The sequence below is a fragment of the Capra hircus genome, chromosome 1, assembly GCF_001704415.2.
Source record: "Capra hircus breed San Clemente chromosome 1, ASM170441v1, whole genome shotgun sequence".
In the NCBI taxonomy this organism is placed as follows: domain Eukaryota; kingdom Metazoa; phylum Chordata; class Mammalia; order Artiodactyla; family Bovidae; genus Capra; species Capra hircus.
In genome coordinates, this window is record NC_030808.1 from 156,521,538 (window position 1) to 156,543,955 (window position 22,418).

The 22,418-nt window shown below is 42.7% G+C and overlaps 1 protein-coding gene across 1 annotated transcript in view; it reads left to right on the forward strand.

Annotated features, from left to right (window-relative positions):
* The window catches only part of KCNH8 (potassium voltage-gated channel subfamily H member 8), a 465,900-nt gene that overhangs the window by 336,726 nt on the left and 106,756 nt on the right, over positions 1–22,418 (forward strand). The window contains exon 8 of the mRNA XM_018053223.1: positions 8,061–8,258. Coding sequence (XP_017908712.1) covers positions 8,061–8,258 — 198 coding nt within the window. The remainder of the gene's footprint in view (positions 1–8,060; positions 8,259–22,418) is intronic.

Here is a 22,418-nt window from a genome sequence, read left to right on the forward strand (position 1 = left end):
TCTTCAGATCTGAAACGAGTCTCTTGCAGACACAGCAGGCACACGGGTCTTGTTTCTGCTTCCATTTGGTTAGTCTGTCTTTTGATTGGGAACTATAGTCCACTGACGTTTAAAGTAATCACTGACATTTGTGTTCTTATGTCCTTCTGTTGATTGTTTAGGATTGTTTTTTAGCTCTTTTTTGCTCCTTTCTTCTTCTTCTCTCTTTCCTTGTGATTTGATGACTATTTTGCACCATGTTTGAATTCCTTTCTCTTTTCCGTGAATATATCTGTTGTAGTTTGTCTTTTGATTTGTGGTTACATAAGGCTTTTTGGAGAATGTTTCTTTGCTTTTGGCTGCATCAGGTCCCTGCTGTGGCACGCAGGCTCCTCCCCAGCTCTGGCACTTGGGCTCTGGAGCACACGAGCTCTTCAGCCTGCAGCATGCAGACTCTGAGGTTGAGGTGCAAGGGCTCAGTGGTGGTGGCCTCAAAGCTCCGTTGCCCTGTGCATGTGGGATCTTATTTCCTCAACCAGGGATCAAACCCATGTGCCCTATATTGGAAGGCAGATTCTTGACCCCTGACCCACCAAGGAACTCCCTACATGAGGTTTATACATAGCAATCTGTATATACACAGGATTATTTTAATAATAATCTCAAGTCTAAAAGCATTTTAACAGTCCTGCATTTTTACTCCCTACCTCCACATTTGTAGTTTTTGACATCTTATGTTGTATCTTTTTGCTTTGTTGATCCTTTGCTGTTTATTTTGGTTAGAGATAATTTTAGTACCTTTGTGTTTTAAACTTCCTAGTAACTTCATGCATGGTTGATTGTTTGTCTTTATATTTGCCTTTACTAATAAGATTTTTTCGCATGATATTCATACTTCTAGTTGTGACCTTTTCTTTTTAGCTTAGAGAAGTCCCTTTAACATTTCCTGTAAAGTGGGTTTAGTAATGCTGAACTCTTTTAGCTTTTGTTTGTAAAACTTATTTCTCCATTACATCTGAATGAAAGTGTTCCTTGGTAGAGTATTTTTGGTTATAGATTTTTCCCCTTCATCACTTTAAATATTTCACCCCACATCTTTCTAACCTGCAGTTTTGGCCAAACAGTTTGCTAATTGCCTTACAGGAGCTCCCTTGTGTGTAAATGTCACGCTTTTATTTGCTGCTTTTAACCTGCTCTTAATTCTGCCATTGCAGTCTTCAGTTGCAGTGTGTCTTGGCGTGGTCTTCTTTGGATTGGTCTCATTTAAGACCCTCTCTTCTTCCTGGAACTGAATTTCTGTTTTCATCCCTTGTTTGGGGAGTTTTCAGCTACTACAACTTCAAGTATGCTTTCTGCCTTTTTATCTTTCTCGTCTCCTTCTGTGACACTTAAAATGCGACTGTTAGTGCACTTAATATTGTCTAGATGTTTTAAAGTGTCCTCATTTCTTTTCACTCTTTTCCTTTTTTTCTGTTCTGATTGAACGATTTCCATTTCTCTGTCTTCCAGCTTGCTGATCCACTCCTCTGTATCATTTAATCCACTATTAATCCCCTCTAGTGTTTTTCATTCCAGTTGTGATATTCTTCACCTGCATGCTTCCTCTACGTATTTTTAATTGTTTATTATAGCCTTCTAACTTCTCACTCTGTCCATCTGTCATTATCCCGAGTTCTTTTCATTACTTCCTGAACTCCTCATGAGGTAAGTCGCTTATCTCCGCTAAATTCTTCTGGTGTTTCATTTTGTTCCATCCTGTGGGCATACTCCTCTTTTGCTGCATTTTGCCTACTTTGCTATTTTTATTTCTGTGTATTTTGTAGGGTGATTGCTTCTCCTGGCCTTGGAGAGATGGCCTTTGGTGGGAAATGTCCTCTGCATCCCAGCAGCGTGTTCCCCTCTGGCCACCAGCCATATATGCCCTTGGGGTGCCCTGTGTGGGCTGTGTGAGTCCTTCTCTTCCGGAAGGCGGTACTGTAGGTAGTCTGCCAGGCACGGCTGGCCGTCAGTCTGGCTAATTGCTTTGAGTGGAAGCTGCTAGCTACTGGTGGGTACGACCAGGTCCGAGAGCAGCTGTGAACTCAGGATGCCTTGAGACAGTCAACTTGCTGGTGGGTGGAACTGTCCCCACCTGGCTAGTTGCTCTGCCTGAGGTGTCCAGTACTGGTGCTGACAGGCTGGCAGCTGGGCTGGGTCCCAACATCAACGAGCTGGAGGCAGGACTGCAAGCTAGCACCTGCTGCACCGAGCTGGAGGCAGGACTGCAAGCTAGCACCTGCTGCACCAGTGTGCCTGCGGTAGGGCAATTCCCCAGGACGGCTGCTGCCTGTGCCTATGTCTCCAGGATGAGCTCTGGTTAGCGCCTGCCTCTCTGCTGCTGCTGCTAAGTCACATCAGTTGTGTCCAACTCTGTGCAACCCCACAGATGGCAGCCCACCAGGCTCCTCTGTCCCTGGGATTCTCCAGGCAAGAATACTGGAGTGGGTTGCCGTTGCCTCTCTGAGAGACCTCCAAAATCAAACGACAGGTCTGACCTAGGCTCCTCTCAATTTCCTCCTTCTGCCCCGGGTCCTTCAGAGTGTGAGATTTTGTGTGTCCTTTAAGAGTGGAGTCTCTATTTCTCATAACCCCATGGCTCTCCTGAAAGTAAGTCCTGTTGGTTTTCAAAGCCAAATGCTTTGGGTGCTCATCATCTCACTGTAGGACCCTGGACTGTGGAGCCTGGAGTGGGGCTCTGCCCTGTCACTTCTTGAGTAGAACGGCTCAAGTTGTCATTACCCCCCACCTGTGGGTGTAGGTCTTGACTATACACCATTTCCAGCCTTCCTACCCATCTCAGTATGGTTCCTTCTTTATAGTTTTAGTTGTAGAATATCTTTTTCTGCTATCTCCTGGTCTTCCTCACCAAAGTTTCTCCTTAAGTATTCATAATTTTTTTGTGCCCATGTAAGGAAGTGACCTTACGGACTTCCTGCTTTTCCATCTTGGCCCCACCCTCTCATAGGCTTTGCTTAAATAACATGCTTCCATTCCTTTCATTAAAGCTAAACTATCTGTTAATTTACCAAATACAAATATAAACTAACCTTTTCAGGAGCACATCTATTCTATAAAGCAGGTCATACCTGTGTAAACTGTGAATGCACATATATGCATGATAAAACTAAGTATATGATTGTAGGAAACCTATAGTAAAATCATAAGAAACTGCCTTTTAGGGTTAAAAGTATATAATTAAGCAAAATACTGGGCCCATGGTAAGTATGCAATGAAAAATACATGGATGAAATTATCAGGCTTAATTATAGGCTCTTCTGAGCATGCTCATTAAGAGGCATTCTGTCTTTGAAATTGATACTTATGTCATAAATCTATCTTATTCATCTAAACTGTTTTGGTAATGACAGACTTATTTTATGACATCTTTTGTTTTTATCAGATGGCCGTGTGTTCAGTATATTTAGATTCTACTTTATTTTCTGTATGCTTTTTCCTTCAAAATGTTCTTTAGGGGAAAAAACTGAGCAGAAGCAGACAGACTGTTCTAGGACATCCCTTCCTTTAGAGATGAATTTCTCCAGATTAAAAAAAGACTGGCCTCCAAATTGGTGACACTGCCTCTTCGGTACAGTACAATGACATGCTGTCTTGTTACAGTGGAGCATGTGCTCTCATTTTGGACAAGCTGTTCTGCAAAAAAGTTTTATTTAGCCCACAGAGCCCATCCCCGGATTTGTGGGTGTTACCTCCTTTCCCCATGTTACCAGAGTTTTTCATCGCTATTATTGCTTCTGTTTCATCAGCTGTAACACAATTTAGTAGCAATCCTTCTTGAATAAAAAAACAAGATGCCTCTGAAAATAGAACAGCTGGCTGGACAGAAAGAGCCAACAAACGCAGGTCTGTTGTCTGTGTTCTGCTCCCTGAATTGCTTCTGAGATGGTTTCACATGTGCGTAAATGAACAGGAGTAGAGTGAGCATATAATCTAATATCATCTGCGTGGCCTATCACAGAGTTTTATCCTATTTTATTAAGGAAATGATATTCTAGGAAAACTGATTTGGTTTGGAGAATTCTTAAATGTTTTAGTTTTGTTCCAATTAAGGAATTAAATCACATGTGTTGGCTGGTTTGTTCGGCTTTATTTTTAATGAGAAAACTTGGGGTTCTGTAAGCAAAGGAACACGTTAATTCAAGATGAGTAGATGGTGGTGTGGAGAAGGAAATGGAAACCCACTCCAGTGTTCTTGCCTGGAGAATCCCAGGGACAGAGGAGCCCGGTGGGCTTCCATCTACGGGGTCTCACAGAGTCAAACACGACCGAAGCGACTTAGCAGCAGCAGATGGTGTTGGTGGTGTTTCATTCTTCTTCTCATCAATTAAAACAAAAATTAATCATGTAATATTTACTCTCTAGGAAAGATGACAATTTTTAGCCGCTCAGACTTCCCAATATTAGTGGTAACAACCAACATGAAACAAAGGGACAATCGCTTGGTTGACTGTCCCCTCTAATCACTTTTTTGAGCATGACATCCCTTTCAGAGCACCATTTTAAAGGCACATGAGAAGTAGCTAAGCCACCAGCCCCTCGGAGTCTTGTGGTTGGCTGTACTTGACAGACCCCATGGACGGTATACTCCATGGGATTCTCCAGGCCAGAATACTGGAGTGCGTAGCTGTTCCCTTCTCCAGGGGCTCTTCCCAACCCAGAGATCGAACCCAGGTCTCCCTCATTGCAGGCTGATTCTTTACCAGCTGAGCCACAGGGAAGCCCAAGAATAGTGGAGTGGGTAGCCCATCCCTTCAGTGGATCTTCCCGACCCAGGAGTCAAACCAGGGTCTCCTGCATTGCAGGTGGATTCTTTACCAGCTGAGCCACCAGGGAAGCCCGTACTTGACAGCGTTTGGGTCAAATTCCTGTAAGAGCCCTGCTCTGCAGAAATCAGCACCCTGAGCACAATATATATCCACGTGTCATCTCTGCTCCCTGATCTTACTTGTCTTGACTCTCCCCCTGCAGTGCAGACAAATGGACATGTGTTTTGATTTGTAATATCTCCATAATTAATCTTGGATAAGTTCTCTTTATATCTAAGTCTTTTTCTATACAAGATTAAACCAGATTTTACCAAATCATGCTTTACCACTTCCTACTTTCCTTCATTTTAAATTCTTTTTTTTTTCCACTTATTTATTTTTTAATTGAAGGATAAGAATACTGGAGTGCGTTGCCCTTCCCTCCAGGGAATCTTCCCAACCCAGGGATCAAACTCAGGTCTTCCGAATTGCAGGCGGATTCTTTACCCTCTGAGCCACAGGGAAGCCCCACTTGAAACCCTGGAGCAGAATTTTTAATCTGGGCCCTTGGACCAGACCTGTACAAAGCAGCCCTGAACCGCCTGAAAATTTACACGAAGTTGTTTTTGTGACTCCACACGTGCTTTGTCCTGGGAAAAGGAGCCTGTCTTTTTTCAGATTCACAAGTGGATGTATAAGTCCCACAGTTTTAAGAATTGCTGTCACCTAGATTTTCTCCTCTCATTTCTATTAGTTAACAGATGCTCAGTTCTATCAGATGCCACACATGGATTCTCTGAATACACTTGGTCGCTGCCTTCCTTTTCCTTTAGAATCCACTCCTGATCTCACATTCCCTTTACTTTCTGTTCCAGTTTAAGTAACATGAGAAAGAGAGAGAAACCAGACATGAAACACTAAACCTCTGCCACTAAAGGGGTTGACGTTTCTTCATGGCGCGTCTCATTCATCCTGCTGCAGCTGTTCAAGCTGCAAACGAGAAATGTGAAACAGGAAGGAGCTGGTCATTCCCACATTCTAATGGAAGAGCCCAAACTTAAATCTGTTTAGATGTCAAGTTTATTCCTCTTTTCCAGATGGAATAAAATGATCATAGCTTATGAATGGCATCAGCTTTCGTAATGTGTAACTTTCCTTTTATTATTCTCTGTCATCAAAAAAAAAAAAAAAAACAAAACCCCTTCGTGACACTTTGTTATGAGTCTAGTACAAGTTCACAAATGCTATATTGCATCAATGTTGTACAATCTCATCCCAGAGGGCAGGAATCATTTACGTGTGTGTTGTGTGTGTGTTAGTCACTCATTCGTATCCGACCCTCTGTGACCCCATGGACTGCAGCCCGCTAGGCTCGTCTGTCCAGGGAATTCTCCAGGCAAGACTACTGGAGTGGGTTGCCATTTCTTTCTCCAGGAGATCTTACCGACCCAGGAATCAAAGCCGGGTTTCCCGCATTGCAGGCAGACTCTACTGGCTGAGCCACAAGCAAAGCCCACAGAATCATCTATATGTTCATTAATTCATTCACTTATAAAAATCACACTTATTAAACTCTGCTATTGCTAGAGGCTTTGTGCAGTTCTGGAACAGTAGTTCTAAATTCTATCTTCGCATCAGAATCTACTGGGGAGCTTTTACAAATACCAGTACCTGATCTCAGAACCAGAAGTTTCGATTCCATGTATGGAGGTGACCCTTGGGAATGTGTTTTTGTTTTAGGCTTTCCCAGCTGCAGCCAGCACTGAGGATGACTTTGCAAACATGCTTCCCTAGGTCTGCCGCTTCAGCATCACGCGCGAACCCAGTGCAAAGGCAAATCCTCAGCCCTTCTCCACAGCCTCCACACACTGTCCCAGAAACTCCAGGGACATGGCCCGCTTGTCTCTATTTGACAAGCCTCGAGATATTTCTGAGGCAAGCCAATGGCTGATAAGCACGTCTCTAGAGACAGGATAAATAAAACAGCGCTTGCCACTGAGCATTTCTCCTTGACCTCAAGGAGCCCTGTTGTCTTCAAGTTTGCATTCTAATTACCTAGCGCAGGTCCACACTTTATAACCTTAGTTGGTGATGACAGCATTTTTACTACTTAGTAATGTAGTGATTTTTCATCTCTTCTTGGGCAGCCATTAAATGAAGTGTTAATAAGAAAATAGTGGTCAGTGAATAAGATCCCTTAACGAAAGTCTTAGGGATGTTATGGGTTGAAGGGAATTGTCATAATGCTTTGTAGCACGCATACACACACACACACACACACATAGAATTTTTAAACATAAGATTTTAAAGGGCAACTATTTCTAATAAAGGATTTTATTTTAACGTGGTCTCTGGGTTGTGTTCCTAATGCACTATTATTAATATTATACTTGCTATTTCCCTTCTTTATTAACATAGCTTTATTATAGCTTGGTGATAGTGTAATTGATATACAATAAAATGCACTTATTTGAAGCATTTAATTAGATGAGTTTTGATGCATATATACCCCAGTATTGTGGAACAGTTGTGTGGTAGCTGCCAGGTCTATTATAGGGACCTCTTGGTTATAGTTCTCTCCCAGCAACCCCAGACAGCAGAATGAGGTTGCAAAGGCTTCTTGAGAAAAACATGGGACTGAGACCTGTAAGGTAGGAAATGTCAACCCACTCTAGTATTTTGCCTGGACAATCCCCATGGACAGAGGATTCTGGCAGGCTGCAGTCCATGGGGTCACAAGTAGTCAGACAGGACGAAGCGATTTAGCACGCAACACGTCAAGGGGACAAAGTAGGAAAAGTTAGTGCACGATGGAAATAAATCACATCTCGCCTGTCTGAAGTCTAGATTTTTGTGTTGGTTGCTATTTACTATCATGTAGGGTTGAAAAACACATACTCAGCTCCTTTATTTCTTAAAGTTCCAACTGAGAAACAAGCTTAATGACTAGTGAAATATACAACATTATTACTGAGCTTAGAAATCTCTGCTTCTGTCACTGAAGGTAGTTCTTGCATTAGGAGCTGTTCAGCTTTGATCACCAATCCACTCTTGAATACATATTTCTCTACTGTGTGAGTTATAGAAAACAGTAGTATGAGAGTGATGCTTTGCTTCTAGAGCCATGGAATCTAACTCCTTGCTTTTAACTTCCTTTTAACATTCTTTCTCCCAAGCAACTTGGCGCAGCCTTATATGTTCATTCATCACTACGCCCAGGTGCTAATACTGGGACTTTATTTGGGGGGCTTAAGTGCTCGGTTTTGTCTTCCTTTGCAGGCTGGCTCCACGAGCTGGGGAAGAGACTGGAATCGCCCTACTATGGGAACAACACCCTGGGCGGGCCGTCGATCCGAAGTGCCTATATCGCGGCTCTGTACTTCACGCTCAGCAGCCTCACCAGCGTTGGGTTTGGGAACGTCTCTGCTAACACGGATGCAGAAAAGATCTTCTCCATCTGCACCATGCTGATCGGCGGTAAGGAACCTTCTTCCTCAGGCCAGAAGGGACGGGAGCTGCCACACGGCTGCTGCTCCGTCTCCTCCATCCTGAGCCCCAGCACGTGTAGGTCGGTTTCCACTGGAAGAGTCTGGCGGCACTAATGAAGTCACTGACCAGCGTTTTAGTGCACACGTAGACTAGCAGTGAACGCCTGTGATCCCAAGAGTTCTGTGCTCTGACGGATGGAGAAATATCCATTTCCCCGATGGTTGATTTTTAAATGTGTACATATACATATGTTTAATTGAAGTATGTTGCTGCTGCTGCTAAGTTGCTTCAGTAGTGTCCGACCCTGTGCGACCCCATAGACGGCAGCCCACCAGGCTCCCCCGTCCCTGAGATTCTCCAGGCAAGAACACTGGAGTGGGTTGCCATTTCTTTCTCCAATGCATGAAAGTGAAAAGTGAAAGTGAAGTCGCTCAGTCATGTCCGACTCATAGCAACCCCATGGACTGCAGCCCACCAGGCTCCTCCATCCATGGGATTTTCCAGGCAAGAGTACTGGAGTGGGGTGCCATTGCCTTCTCCAAATTGAAGTTGATTTACAATTTTGTATCAGGTTCAGGTATACAGCACAGCACTTCAGTTATACATGCAAATATAAATATATATATATTCTTTAATATTTTCCTTGTACACTTTATTGTCAAATATTGAGTATAGTTCCCTCAAAAGTGTGTTATATCATGTTTTCTTTTTTAATTTAATTTAATTTTACATTGGAGTATAGTTGACTTGACTTCCCAGTTGGTGCTAATGGTAAAGAACCTGCCCGCCAATGCAGGAGACATAAGAGGTGTGGGTTCGATCCCTGGGTTGGGAAGATACCCTGGCGAAGGGCATAGCTACCCGCCCCAGTATTCTTGCCTGGAGAATCCCGTGGACAGAGGAGTCCTGTTCGGCGACAGTCCATAGGGCCGCAAAGAATCCTACATGCCTGAGGCAACTCAGAACTCGCACACATGGTCGGCTTCCAGGGCTGGTTAGCTTCAGGCGTATAGCCACGCGACTCAGCTATGCAGCTACGTATTCTTTCCCAGACTCTCTTCCCACCTAGGGTATCACAGGGTGTGGAGTAGAGTCCCCTGTGCGAAGAGGTAGGTCTTTGCTGATTATCCATTCTATATACAGCAGCATGTGTACATTGATGCGGATTGTCATGTCCTCCGATATGAGGTTGAATCTTCTTATAGAGCACGGTTTCTACCAGCTTCCTTGCATAGATGTGAAATGAATACTGAGACTTCACGCAGTGAGTCATCCAACCTACCGTGAAACCAGGGCAGCATAAAGGCAAACCTTCCCTCAAGGAGTTTAGGATCAGTTTGAAAGGGATCAGCTGAAATGTGTGGAAAGAGTTTAAACAATGCCAGGCAGGATACGCTGAGTGCCAGATCAGTTAGGAAGTTCAGAAGCATTGAGAAATGGGGCCAAGGGTCAGAGAATTTCTTGGAAAGGCAGAGGAGCTGAAGCAGCAGGCTGGGACTGCAGTGCTTGGAACAGGCTTCTGGCCAGTGTGAAGCAGTAACAGCCTCGGGAGCAGAGCACAGGAATTCTAATTTTCTGAAGAGCTGTAATGCGCCAGATCCCATGGTGACAGTTTTATACCTGGTATTATGGCTTATATAATTGCCGCTTTCTTTGAGGGCCCATCTCTCAGCCCAGCAGAATGACAAGCATTTTGCAAACAAACACAGTCTATACTTATTTAATATTTGCCCATGTTTTTTCTACTCCTAATGGAAATTTTTTGGAAATACTCAAGGGTTAACCTACTGATTTGAGATTGGAAGAATATGTTAGATAATGACGCTTATTTCCTATTGATTCACAGACCCTAGTGTAAGCGATCCTGAATTAGATATTGCTAAGGATATTATTGTTCCCTGCCATTCCCTGTAAGTAGAAGCTAAGCCAGTCACAAAGCCAAAAGATATGGGAAATACTCAGATAATGCCACTTGGTCACTTGGTAAATGTTTATTGACCAAATGACCCAGGTGCAAAACCAGTACTCATTTGTAAATGGCATTAAAGCATTTAGGTAACTTAGCAGAACTTAGGAAGCCATTGGTTTTGAATGGCAAATGACATCTAGGTAACTTGAATTTACTAAATAAAGCTTTGCAAAGTTATGTCTGTGGGAAATAGCTGTATTATTGTGATAATTACCCGAGGCTAAGAGAAATGATGCCTTCATTTTAGTATTTCCTGGTCAACCAATTGCTGGCATAATTTTGAGAACTAATCCTAGGAGCTCACAATATTGAATACTTTGTTCATTTAATTCTTGTAACACTATGAAATAGGGGTTATTAGCACCCTAATTTAGATATAAGGCAACAGAGGCTTATTGAATTTAAATGCCAGGATTCACTAAAACCCAGCAAACTTTTTGTGAGATATCCCTTTTATTATATACTGCAAATTTATTTTATTAATTGAATTTCTATAATTATGTACAAATAATTTATTTTTTAAAGTATGCATTACCATGGACTCAATGCTAAGATGTCTTATTAGGGATCCCCACATGGGCCTATGAAATTGCTAATGACGGGGACACGATATTTACTACAAAAGCAGCCAGGAGTGGTATTAAATGCTGCAGGTGGGTGTCAAAACCCCAGATAATTATCTGGGGCAGAGGCTCTCAGAAGCTCAGTGAGAAGAGAGACAGAAAAGATTCTACATGGCATCTGTAATTAAAGAGTGTACATATCACTGATTTATAGGAAGAATATTTTAAGCTATTGAAGGGAAGCAAAAATAATAATAAAAAATCCATACCTAGACAAGTCTATGTAAATTTTGAGAAGACCCAAAACAAAGGAGGAACCCTAAAAGCTTCAACAACTCTTAGAATTAATACGTAAATTCTGGAAGGCTGATGGATATAAAGTCAATATGCAAAAGAATCGATTATATTCTCTATTAGTAATAAACAACAGGACAATGAAATATGGGAAAGAATTATGAAACATCAAATACAGAGGAACATATATTTAAAATATGCAATATTATTACACAGAAAACTACGAAATATTGAAAAACCTACCAGTAGTTTAAAAGAGTGGAAGGATATGCCTGCATTGGGGCTTTCCCGTAGTTCAGCTGGTAAAGAGTCTGCCTGCAATGCAGGAGACCCCGATTTGATTCCTGGGTCGGGAAGATCCCCTAAAGAAGGGATAGGCTGCCCACTCCAGTATTCTTGGGCTTCCCTGCTGGCTCAGCTGGTAAAGAATCCACCTGCAATGCCAGAGACGTGAGTTCGATCTCTGGGGTGGGAAGATCCCCTGGAGAAGGGAAAGGCTACCCACTCCAGTGTTCTGGCCTGCAGAATCCCATGGGCTGTATAGTCCGTGGGGTGCCAAAGAGTCGGACACAACTGAGCATTAACACTTTCAGTTTCATGGTCAACATACTAGTTTTATTTAAACTGACCTTAAGAGTCAATGCAATCTCAATTTTAAAAACCCAGTAAACTGTGTTTGTCTGTGTGTATGAGCCTGTTTGAAAACTGACAAGCTGTTTCTAAAAATCAAGGGAGATACAAATTAAAAATAATGTAAGCAGTAAAGAAGAGCATTGCATTGTAAAGCTTCATAAAGAAGAACAAAATTGGAAGATTTATGCTGCAAATATCATGCTGTGCAACAAAGTCACAAAAGTTAAAGTGTGGTGTTGCCTCAGGGATAGATAACTGAGCTAATGGAAAAGAAGAGTGTGCAAAAACCTGCCCGTAAACATACGGCCACTTGATTTATGACGCTGGTGGCACTGTAATACGAGGGAGAAATGAGGGTACTTTTAAAAATTAATCTGTATTGGCGCATAGCGGCCCTGAAAGGTGTTGGTCTCTGCTGCACAGCAAAGTGAGTCAGCTCTCTGTATACACACATCCCCGCGTTTCTGAATTTCCCTCCCATTTAGATCACCAAAGAACACTGGGTAGAGCTCCCTGAGTAGGGGTCCTCCTTGGTTATCTATTTTATACATGGTACCAACAGTGTGTACATATATCAACCCCATCTCCCAATTCCTCCCACCTTCTTCCCCTTCCTTAGCGCTCACATGTTTGTTGTCCACATGTGTGTCTCTATTTCTGCTTTGCAAGTAAGTCCATCTGTACCAGTTTTCTATATTCTACATGTATGCGTCGACATGCAATATCTGTTTTCTCTTTCTGACTCACTTCACTCCGTGTGGCAGTCTCTGGGTTTCCCCACACCTCTCAAATGGCGCGATGCCGTTCCTTTTATGGCTGAGCAGTATCCACCGTATTCATGCACCACCTCTTCTTTACCCATCCTCTGCTGATGGACGTTTAGGTTGCTTCCTCGTCCTGGCTGTTGTAAATATTTCCACAAAGAACATTGGAGTACCTGTATCTTTTGAAGTTATAGTTTCCTCCAGGCATACGCCCAGGAGGGCAGGGATTGCTAAGTCAATGGTAGCGCTATTTTCACTTTTTTTAAAAACTTCCATACTGTTCTTCTGAGTGACTGCATCAATTTACATTCCCACCAATGATGCAAAAAGGTTCCATTTTCTCCGTACCCTTTCCAGCATTCATTGTGTGTAGATTTTTTGATGACGGCCATTCTGACCAGTGCAAGGTGATACCTCATTGTGGTTTTAATATGCATTTCTCTAATAATCAGTGATATTGAGCATCCTTTCAAATATTTGTTGGCCCTCCGTAGGTCTTATTTCTACAGGTTGAAAAACAAACTTGACCATTCTAAACACTAAGTTGAAATTAATTCCAGATGGATTTTCATCCAGTGGTAAAAAGGGAAACAATAAAACTTCAAAAAGATAACCTCAGTTCAGTTTAGCCACTCAGTCATGTCCAAGTCTTTGTGACCCCATGAATCACAGCACACCAGGCCTCCCTGTCCATCACCAACTCCCAGAGTTCACCCAAACTCGTGTGCATAGAGATGGTGATGCCATCCAGCCATCTCATCCTCGGTCGTCCCCTTCTCCTCCTGCTCCCAGTCCCTCCCAGCACCAGGGTCTTTTCCAATGAGTCAACTCTTCACATGAGGTGGCCAAAGTACTGGATTTTCAGCTTTAACATCGGTCCTTCCAATGAACACCCAGGACTGATCACCTTCAGAATGGACTGGTTGGATCTCCTTGCAGTCCAAGGGACTCTCAAGAGTCTTCTCCAACACCACAGTTCAAAAGCATCAATTCTTCAGCGCTCAGCTTTCTTCACAGTCCAACTCTCACATCCATACATGACCACAGGAAAAACCATAGCCTTGACTAGATGGACCTTTGTTGGCAAAGTAATGTCTCTGCTTTTTAAGATGCTGTCTAGACTGGTCATAACTTTCCTCCTAAGGAGTAAGCATCTTTTAATTTCATGGCTGTAGTCACCATCTGCAGTGATTTGCAAGCCCCTAAAAATAAAGTCTGACACTGTTTCCACTGTTTCCCCATCTATTTACCATGAAGTGATAGGACCAGATGCCATGATCTTTGTTTTCTGTATGTTGAGCTTTAAGCTGACTTTTTCACTCTCCTCTTTCACTTTCATCAAGAGGCTTTTTCGTTCCTCTTCAACTTTCTGCCATAAGGGTGGTGTCATCTGCACATCTGAGGTTATTCATATTTCTCCCGGCAATCTTGATTCCAGCTTGTGCTTCTTCCAGCCCAGCGTTTCTCATGATGTACTCTGCTTATAAGTTAAATAAGCAGGGTGACAATATCCAGCCTTGACATACTCCTTTTCTTATTTGGAACCAGTCTGTTGTTCCATGTCCAGTTCTAACTGTTGCTTCCTGACCTGCATATAGGTTTCTGAAGAAGCAGGTCAGGTAGTCTGGTATTCCCATGTCTTTCAGAATTTTCCACAGTTTATTGTGATATACACAGTAAAACTCAATAAACTAGAAATAGATGCTTTTCTGGAACTCTCTCGCTTTTTCAATGATCTAGTAGATGTTGGCAATTTGATCTCTGGGTCTTCTGTCTTTTCTAAAACCAGCTTGAACATCTGGAAGTTCACAGTTCCCTTACTGCTGAAGACTGGCTAGGAAAATTTTTAGCATTACTGTACTAGCGTGTGAGATGAGTGCAATTGTGTGGTAGTTTGAGCATTCTTTGGCATTGTCTTTCTTTGGGATTGGAATGAAAACTGACCTTTTCCAGTCCTGTGGCCACTGCTGAGTTTTCCAAATTTGCTGGCATATTGAGTGTAACACCTTTACAGCATCATCTTTCAGGATTTGAAATAGCTCAACTGGAATTCCATCACCTCCACTAACTTTGTTCGTAGTGATACTTTCTAGGCCCACTTGACTTCACATTCCAGGATATCTGGCTCTAGGTGAGTGATCACACCATCGTGATTATCTTGGTCATGAAGATCTTTTTTGTACAGTTCTTCTGTGTATTCTTGCCACCTCTTCTTAATATCTTCTGCTTCTGTTAGGTCCATACCATTTCTGTCCTTTATCGACCCCATCTTTGCATGAAATGTTCCCTTGGTAGCTATAATTTTCTTAAAGAGATCTCTAGCCTTTCCCATTCTGTTGTTTTCCTCTATTTCTTTGCATTGATTGCTGAGGAAGGCTTTCTTTTCTCTCCTTGCTATTCTTTGGAACCCTGCATTCAGATGCTTATATCTTTCCTTTCCTCCTTTGCTTTTCACCTCTCTTCTTTTCACAGCTACTTGTAAGGCCTCCCCAGACAGCCATTTTGCTTTTTTGCATTTCTTTTCCATGGGGATGGTCTTGATCCCTATCTCCTGTACAATGTCATGAACCTCATTCCATAGTTCATCAGGCACTCTGTCTATCAGATCTAGGCCTTTAAATCTATTTCTCACTTCCACTGTGTAATCATAAGGGATTTGATTTAAGTCATATCTGAATGGTCTAGTGGTTTTCCCTACTTTCTTCAATTTGAGTCTGAATTTGGTAATAAGGAGTTCATGATCTGAGCCACAGTCAGCTCCTGGTCTTGTTTTTGTTGACTCTATAGAGCTTCTCCATCTTTGGCTGCAAAGAATATAATCAATCTGATTTCGGTGTTGACCATCTGGTGATGTCCATGTGTAGAGTCTTCTCTTGTGTTGTTGGAAGAGGGTGTTTGCTATGACCAGTGCGTTCTCTTGGCAAAACTCTATTAGCCTTTGCCCTGCTTTATTCCACATTCCAAGGCCAAATTTGCCTGTTACTCCAGGTGTTTCTTGACTTCCTACTTTTGCATTCCAGTCCCTTATCATGAAAAGGACATCTTTTTTGGGTGTTAGTTCTAAAAGGTCTTGTAGGTCTTCATAGAACTGTTCAACTTCAGCTTCTTCAGCGTTACTGGTTTGGTCATAGGCTTGGATCACCATGATATTGAATGGTTTGTGTTGGAAAAGAACAGAGATCATTTTGTCATTTTTGAGATTTCATCCAAGTACTGCCTTTTGGACTCTTTTGTTGACCGTGATGGCTACTCCATTTCTTCTAAGGTATTTCTGCCCACAGTAGTAGATGTAATGGTCATCTGAGTTAAATTCACCCATTCCAGTCCATTGTAGTTCACTGATTCCTAGAATGTCGATGTTCACTCCTTCCATCTCCTGTTTGACCACTTCCAATTTACCTTGATTCATGGACCTGACATTCCAGGTTCCTATGCAATATTGCTCTTTACAGCATTGGACCTTGTGTCTATCACCAGTCACATCCACAGCTGGGTATTGTTTTTGCTTTGGCTCCATCCCTTCATTCTTTCTGGAGTTATTTCTCCACTGATCTCCAGTAGCATATTGGGCACATACTGACCTGGGGAGTTCCTCTTTTGGTATCCTATCTTTTTGCCTTTTCATACTGTTCATGGGGTTCTCAAGGCAAGAATACTGAAGTGGCTTGCCATTCCCTTTTCCAGTGGACCACGTTCTGTCAGACCTCTCCACCATGACCCGCCCATCTTGGGTGGCCCCACATGGCATGGCTTAGTTTCATTGAATTAGACAAGGCTGTGGTCCATGTGATCAGATTGGCTAGTTTTCTGTGATTATGGTTTCAGTGTGTCTGCCCTCTGATGCCCTCTCGCCACACCTACCATCTTGCTTGGGTTTCTCTTACCTTGGACGTGGGGTATCTCTTCACGGCTGCTCCAGCAAAACACAGCTGCTGCTCCTCACCTTGGACGGGGTCGCCCCTCCTGACCTTGAACTTGGAGTAGCTCCTTTCGGCCCTCCTGTGCCTTCAGCTGCCGCTCCTTGGACCTGGGGTTGGTCCTCTCGGCTGCCGCCCCTGACCTCAGACGTTGGATTAAAGACCCTGCGGCTCTCCAGATGGGCACCCCTTCTCAATAAAGGGCTTCCCTTGTGCTCTTGCTTTGTCATGTGTCTCCCTGGACAATTCATTTCCAAAAGACAGCATGGGAGAGTACTTTCATGACCTTGGGTTTGGCAAAGATTACTTATCCACGAAAGTAAGTGTGAAAATCAAAATTCAGAGCTTCTGTTTATCCAGTGAAAGTCGCTCAGTCGTGTCCCACTCTTTGCGACACTATGGACTATACAGTCCACGAAATTCTCCAGGCCAGAATACTGGAGTGGGTAGCCTTTCCCTTCTCCAGGGGATTTCCCAACCCAGGGATCAAGCCCAGGTCTCCCACATTGCAAGCAGATTCCTTACCAGCTGAACCACACGGGAAGCCTTTTCCAATTATCAAAAGATATTATTCAGAATGTGAAGAGGCAAGCCACAGGATAGAAGTTATTTGCAAAAACAAACGTGTATCTGATGAAAGACTCATCTCTTACATATAAAGAACTCTTACAAATCAATAAGGTCAGACAACTAAAAAATGTGTTAAAGATTTTTAAGCACTTGAAACATAGATTTCCATACCAGAATAAACAATGGACATATTAAAAACGTTGCCCAGCTTCAGTCATCTCGGATATACAAATTAAGATCAAAATTAGATGGCATCCACATCCGCCAGAACGGTATACTTAAAAACACTGACTGCCCTAAGAGTTTGAGAGGATATGGGGCAGCTTGACTTCTTCTCTAAAGTGTGTCAGTTGGTACGAGTCATCAGCATTTACCAACTCTGAACATACACATTTTCTGTGACTCAGCAATTCCATTTGTGCAGGTATATCCAGGAAAAAATCATATATAGACACATCATAGACATACATGTAGAAGCGTTACTGAGAAAATTGCAAAGTGGAAGTGCCCATTCATAGGAGAATAAGTATGTAAACTGTGAAGTGATTGTTCAGTAGAGTACCATGCAGTAATGAGAATGAATGGACTGCTATGTCATGTGACCACAAGGATAAATCTTATGAACGCAATACTGAGCAGAGCAAACAGACACAAATAAGTGGTTATTTTAGCATTTTGCTTAAGGGAAGTTAAAGAGTAGGCAAAACTTATTGATTGCAATATGATTTATAACTGTGGTTACCTTGGTGAGGGTGCTGGTTAGTGACTATGAGATGAATCCAGGGAGTCTGGAATGCTGATAAGATACCAGCTGTTCATCTGAGGGGATCCCATAGGTCTGTTCACTCTGAGAAATCTCTATGAGCTCTACACTTAGTATATGTGTAATTTCCTCAGTGTGGGTCTTTGGTATTAATTTTATCTTGTAAAAGTATAATAGGTGACCTAGAAATGATAATGCAGCTATATAGTATAGGGTGAGAAAGGGGATAGCAGTGAGCTGAGAGCAGTGACCGTTCGTGTCAAGTTGCTTTCTAGGTTTCGTCTTAATATGACAAGTCAATCAATGGAGGTGAAATGGCACGGTCTACAACATTTGTAATTACAAGACCTAAAGGAAACAATTTGCAGAGACTGCCTTTGGGGATTGGGATCAGGATGCTGGGACAGGTTTGGGACCAAACTGTTCACAAATTTTCTAAGCTACTTTGGTGTGATTATAAAACTTTTTAAAGAAAGTATCAAAGTGCCAGAGGTTCATTTCAGTTCCATAAATATTTATGACATACTAAAATTATTCTGGGCACTGTGCTAGATGCTAGGGAAACAAAGATGACTAAGTTAGGATGCTTTCCTTCGAGGAGTTCACAGTGGAGTAATGGAAATAGGTACTTAGGCAGATGATGCTCTTTATTTTTCCATTTTCGCTTCATAATGCACATTTCGAAAGAACCGGAAAAATCCACATAAAAAGTAAAAGCACATATAATCCCGTCTCCAAAAAGATATTCTTTATAGTCTTTTTATACATTTGCATCCCTATTTTCTGAAAGATTTGTATCAATTTCACATATCATTTTTGTCACCAAACAGAATATCTCGAGAACATTTTGCCATGTCTTTTAAAATTCTTCTGTTTATTAGTGGCTACTTAATAGTACCCTAGTGAGTGAGCCACAAGTATTGGGACCATTAGCTCAGCCTTGGAGGTTAGACAAAGCTTCCAAGTGAAGAGGACTCCTCACTGAGAACACGTCTAGTTCAAATATGGCATCGTTGTCATGGAAAATGTGGAGTTAAACTCAACAGCTAAGGCGTCCTTGGGTCCTCTTATCCTATATTTACTACCCTGAAGTGGTTTTATTAGACCCAGAAGTTTGCTGTTTTTAAGGTACCTTTACACTGCCATTTCAGCTCATCATTTAGGAAGTTGATCTCACTTTCTGATTTCTCTGCCAACTGCCGCCCACAAGCCGTGTACTTATAGCAAGGACTGGAAAATTCCAGGGCACTAAGTAGGCAAGAGTGAGGAGCAGGGCAGCTGAAGTACCCCAGAGCCTGAACTCTAGGCTGCTTTTATACCAGGAGCGCCTAGACCCACTGTGGACTCACTGCAAAGTAGCTGACCAAAGGAACCAGAATTGACGTTGCATCTCAGGATAGCAAGGTTGCTCCAAATCCAGACAGAGAGCTGGTGGAGAGGAAGGGAGAGAGGAGGGGGAGAGGAGCGGGGGAAGAGAGGGGGACAGGAAAGGAAAGATGAAAAAGGAAAGAGAAAGCCGGGCAGCCTGTAAGAACTCACTTTCACTCAAGGCCTGTTTATTTTCTTCTCGGATCCCAATTGTTGAATGTCCTCCAAAGACCTGATATTATGATGATATTTTACAAAATATGTTCTATACAAAACTCCTACACAATGCAAAAGAGCCTCCCACATACTCAGCAGCAGGCCTAGCATGCTACTTTAAGAATTATACACATCAAATTTGCTGGGAATAAAAGGAAAAGCAAAGGATAGTTTCCAGACTGACCTGGATTTAGAAGTTCTTCTGTCGAAGTTTGACAGCAGATGGAATGATTTAGCCTGACGGTTACACACAAACTTCACCAGGGTGAAAATGATCACCCATGGCAGAGAAGCAGTAGCTTTGGAAACTGAGAGACTATGAGAGCTAGGTTTTATTTTTTAACTACTTAAATTAGAAGTATTTTCCTATGCTAAAATGAGGCTTTGAAATTATGATGATTCAGACATACACTGGGCTTCCCCTGTGCCTCAGCTGGTGAAGAATCTGCCTGCAATGTGGGAGACCTGGGTTCAATCCCTGGGTTGGGAAGAGCCCCTGGAGAAGGGAAAGGCTACCTACTGGGGCCCAGCCCCAGCAGGATCCAGAGATATCCAAAGCATGATGGTGTCGGCAACTGAGAGATTGATAGAGAGATAAGAAAAGAATGTTATAGTTAAGAAAATAGAGGAGAGAAAGAGGCTGATATTCCTTGGTTTACGCAGAAAACCAATAAAGCCCCAGCATGGGACTTGCACTGTTCACGTAGACCAGAGGCACCCTCTCAAATCGTGGAAGGTGCCCCACCTTGGGCACCTTCTCAAGTGAGTCTTAGAAGCCTGGGCAGAGAAGTGAACTCAGAGGGCCCCTGTGCTCCAGGGAGTCAGCCTGAAAAGAAAGAAAGAATGACACAGGAAGACCAAGCTTAGGTGAGCAAGGCCTGCAACTTTATTTTCCAAAGGAGCTTATATACCTTAAGCTGTACAGAGAATAATGGGAGATGCAGAGTCATGCAGGGTCAGCAGCCCTGACCCTTATCGAGACCAGGCTTTCTTTCTGCGTGCCCATCTGTACACACAGGTCTTAGGGGATTTACATCATCTTCTGGCCAGGAGGCCTACTAACATTTTACAACTCTTTCTTCTGATAAAGGTTAGTTAACCAGAAAGCTTATTTTCTCTAAAAGAGTTTTTTCTAAAGTCAGGTGCCATTCTCTGAAAGCACTCAATAAAGTTGCATTCCTATAAGGCAAAGGTGCAGTGGGCTATAACAGGGAAAGAATTTATTAACTCAAGGTTTAGTGTTGTTAATATCAAGGCCACTGCTTATATTTCTATATATCAACTATGTTAATTAATGCACACAATATGAAAACTTGGCAGCAAACTTTGGCTCAACGATGAGACCCTTCACCAGTACCATTCTAATAATTTTGACTCTGCGAAAGGCTTTATTTTAGCTTCCCGTGCCTCTCACAGTTGGGAGGCTGTAAACAATCCTAAGCATAGTTGTAAAAGTCCAGATAAACCTGTCAGGCAAGTTAGAGAGCCATCAGAGGGGTCTGAATTGAAACACTCCTATTATGCCCAGGAGATTTATTAACTAGAGCTCTAAGCTGATTTTCTTCAGAGAAAGGTGGGCGGGGACAGCCCCCGGTTGGGGTCAGAGGGGTTGGTGAAAGGCATAATATAGTAAACAGTAGACAGGCAGATTCTAGTCTGGGGTAGATGTTCGAGCAGGTCCGGGGGTCCCTCAAGTCCTGATCCGCCTTGCTCGTCAGGTCTCTTCCACATGACCTTGTCACGGGTGGGACCGGCCCAGGGAGTCCCTTGAGTCCTGAAGCCTTGCTTGTCAGGTCTCCTTCGTGTGACCTTGTCATGGGTGGGATCTCCCGTGCTGGCTCCTGGCAGCTACTCATTTCAGTATTCTGGCCTGAAGAACTATGGACTGTATAATCCTTGGGGTCACAAAGAGTCGTACATGACTGAGCAACTTTTACTCATTCACTGCCTATGCTAACATGAGACTTTGAAATTATGATGACTCAGACATGCAGTACTTACTTTCCAACAACACATGTGAATACTACAATTATTTTATTGATAATGTACAATTAGGATGCTACATGATCTGAACATATTACTTCTCTTACTTTAAGTGTGTTACACCCATTATAATTAAGCAAAGCAAAGTTAAAATCACACACATAATAAGGAAAGTAGTATTAATAAATGAAATAAAATTGTCCTCCATACTCAGTTTAATTGCCACAAAAGACCATTACTACATACTTTTACAGATGGTGGGGCTTCCAAACACTGCACCCATTAATGTATTAACACAGCCTGAAATTGATGTTTAACTCCTTAGACTTGGAGCAGAATCAGTTCTTTCCTTTGCTGAGTGTTTATCATAAATAGAGATCTCCTCATGCAAATAAAATATTTAAGGATCAGAATAAGTGAAGTCGCTCAGTCGTGTCTGACTCTTTCTGACCCCATGGACTATAGCCTACCAGGCTCCTCTGTCCATGGGATTTTCCAGGCAATAGTACTGGAGTGGATTGCCATTTCCTTCTCCAGGGGATCTCCCAGACCCAGGGATGGAACCTGGGTCTTCCACATTGCAGACAGACACTTCACCATCTGAACCACCAGGGAAATAACCATTCAACATTTAGTTGTTAAGCAATATGTGTTTTTCTTGGGATAGTTTTAATCCTTTGAGCGACATTTCATCTTTGAACTTTTAGAAAGGATATACACCTACGTATGCTGGCATGTGGCAGGCGTTTCTTAAATATTTCTTGAATTTCTTCCATCAAGAAGTTATTTACACAAACAACCATTCTTAATTATTTGACAGGTTGCTGGAAAACCTTAAATCTGGGTTTCTTCCCACAATTGTATACCACTACTGTTGCCTGGAAAACCCCATGGACAGAGGAGCCTGGTAGGCTGCAGTCCATGGGGTCGCTAGGAGTGGGACATGACTGAGCGACTTCACTTTCACTTTTCACTTTCATGCATTGGAGAAGGAAATGGCAACCCACTCCAGTGTTCCTGCCTGGAGAATCCCAGGGACAGGGGAGCCTGAGGGCCTGCCATCTGTGGGGTCACACAGAGTCGGACACGACTGAAATGACTTAGCAGC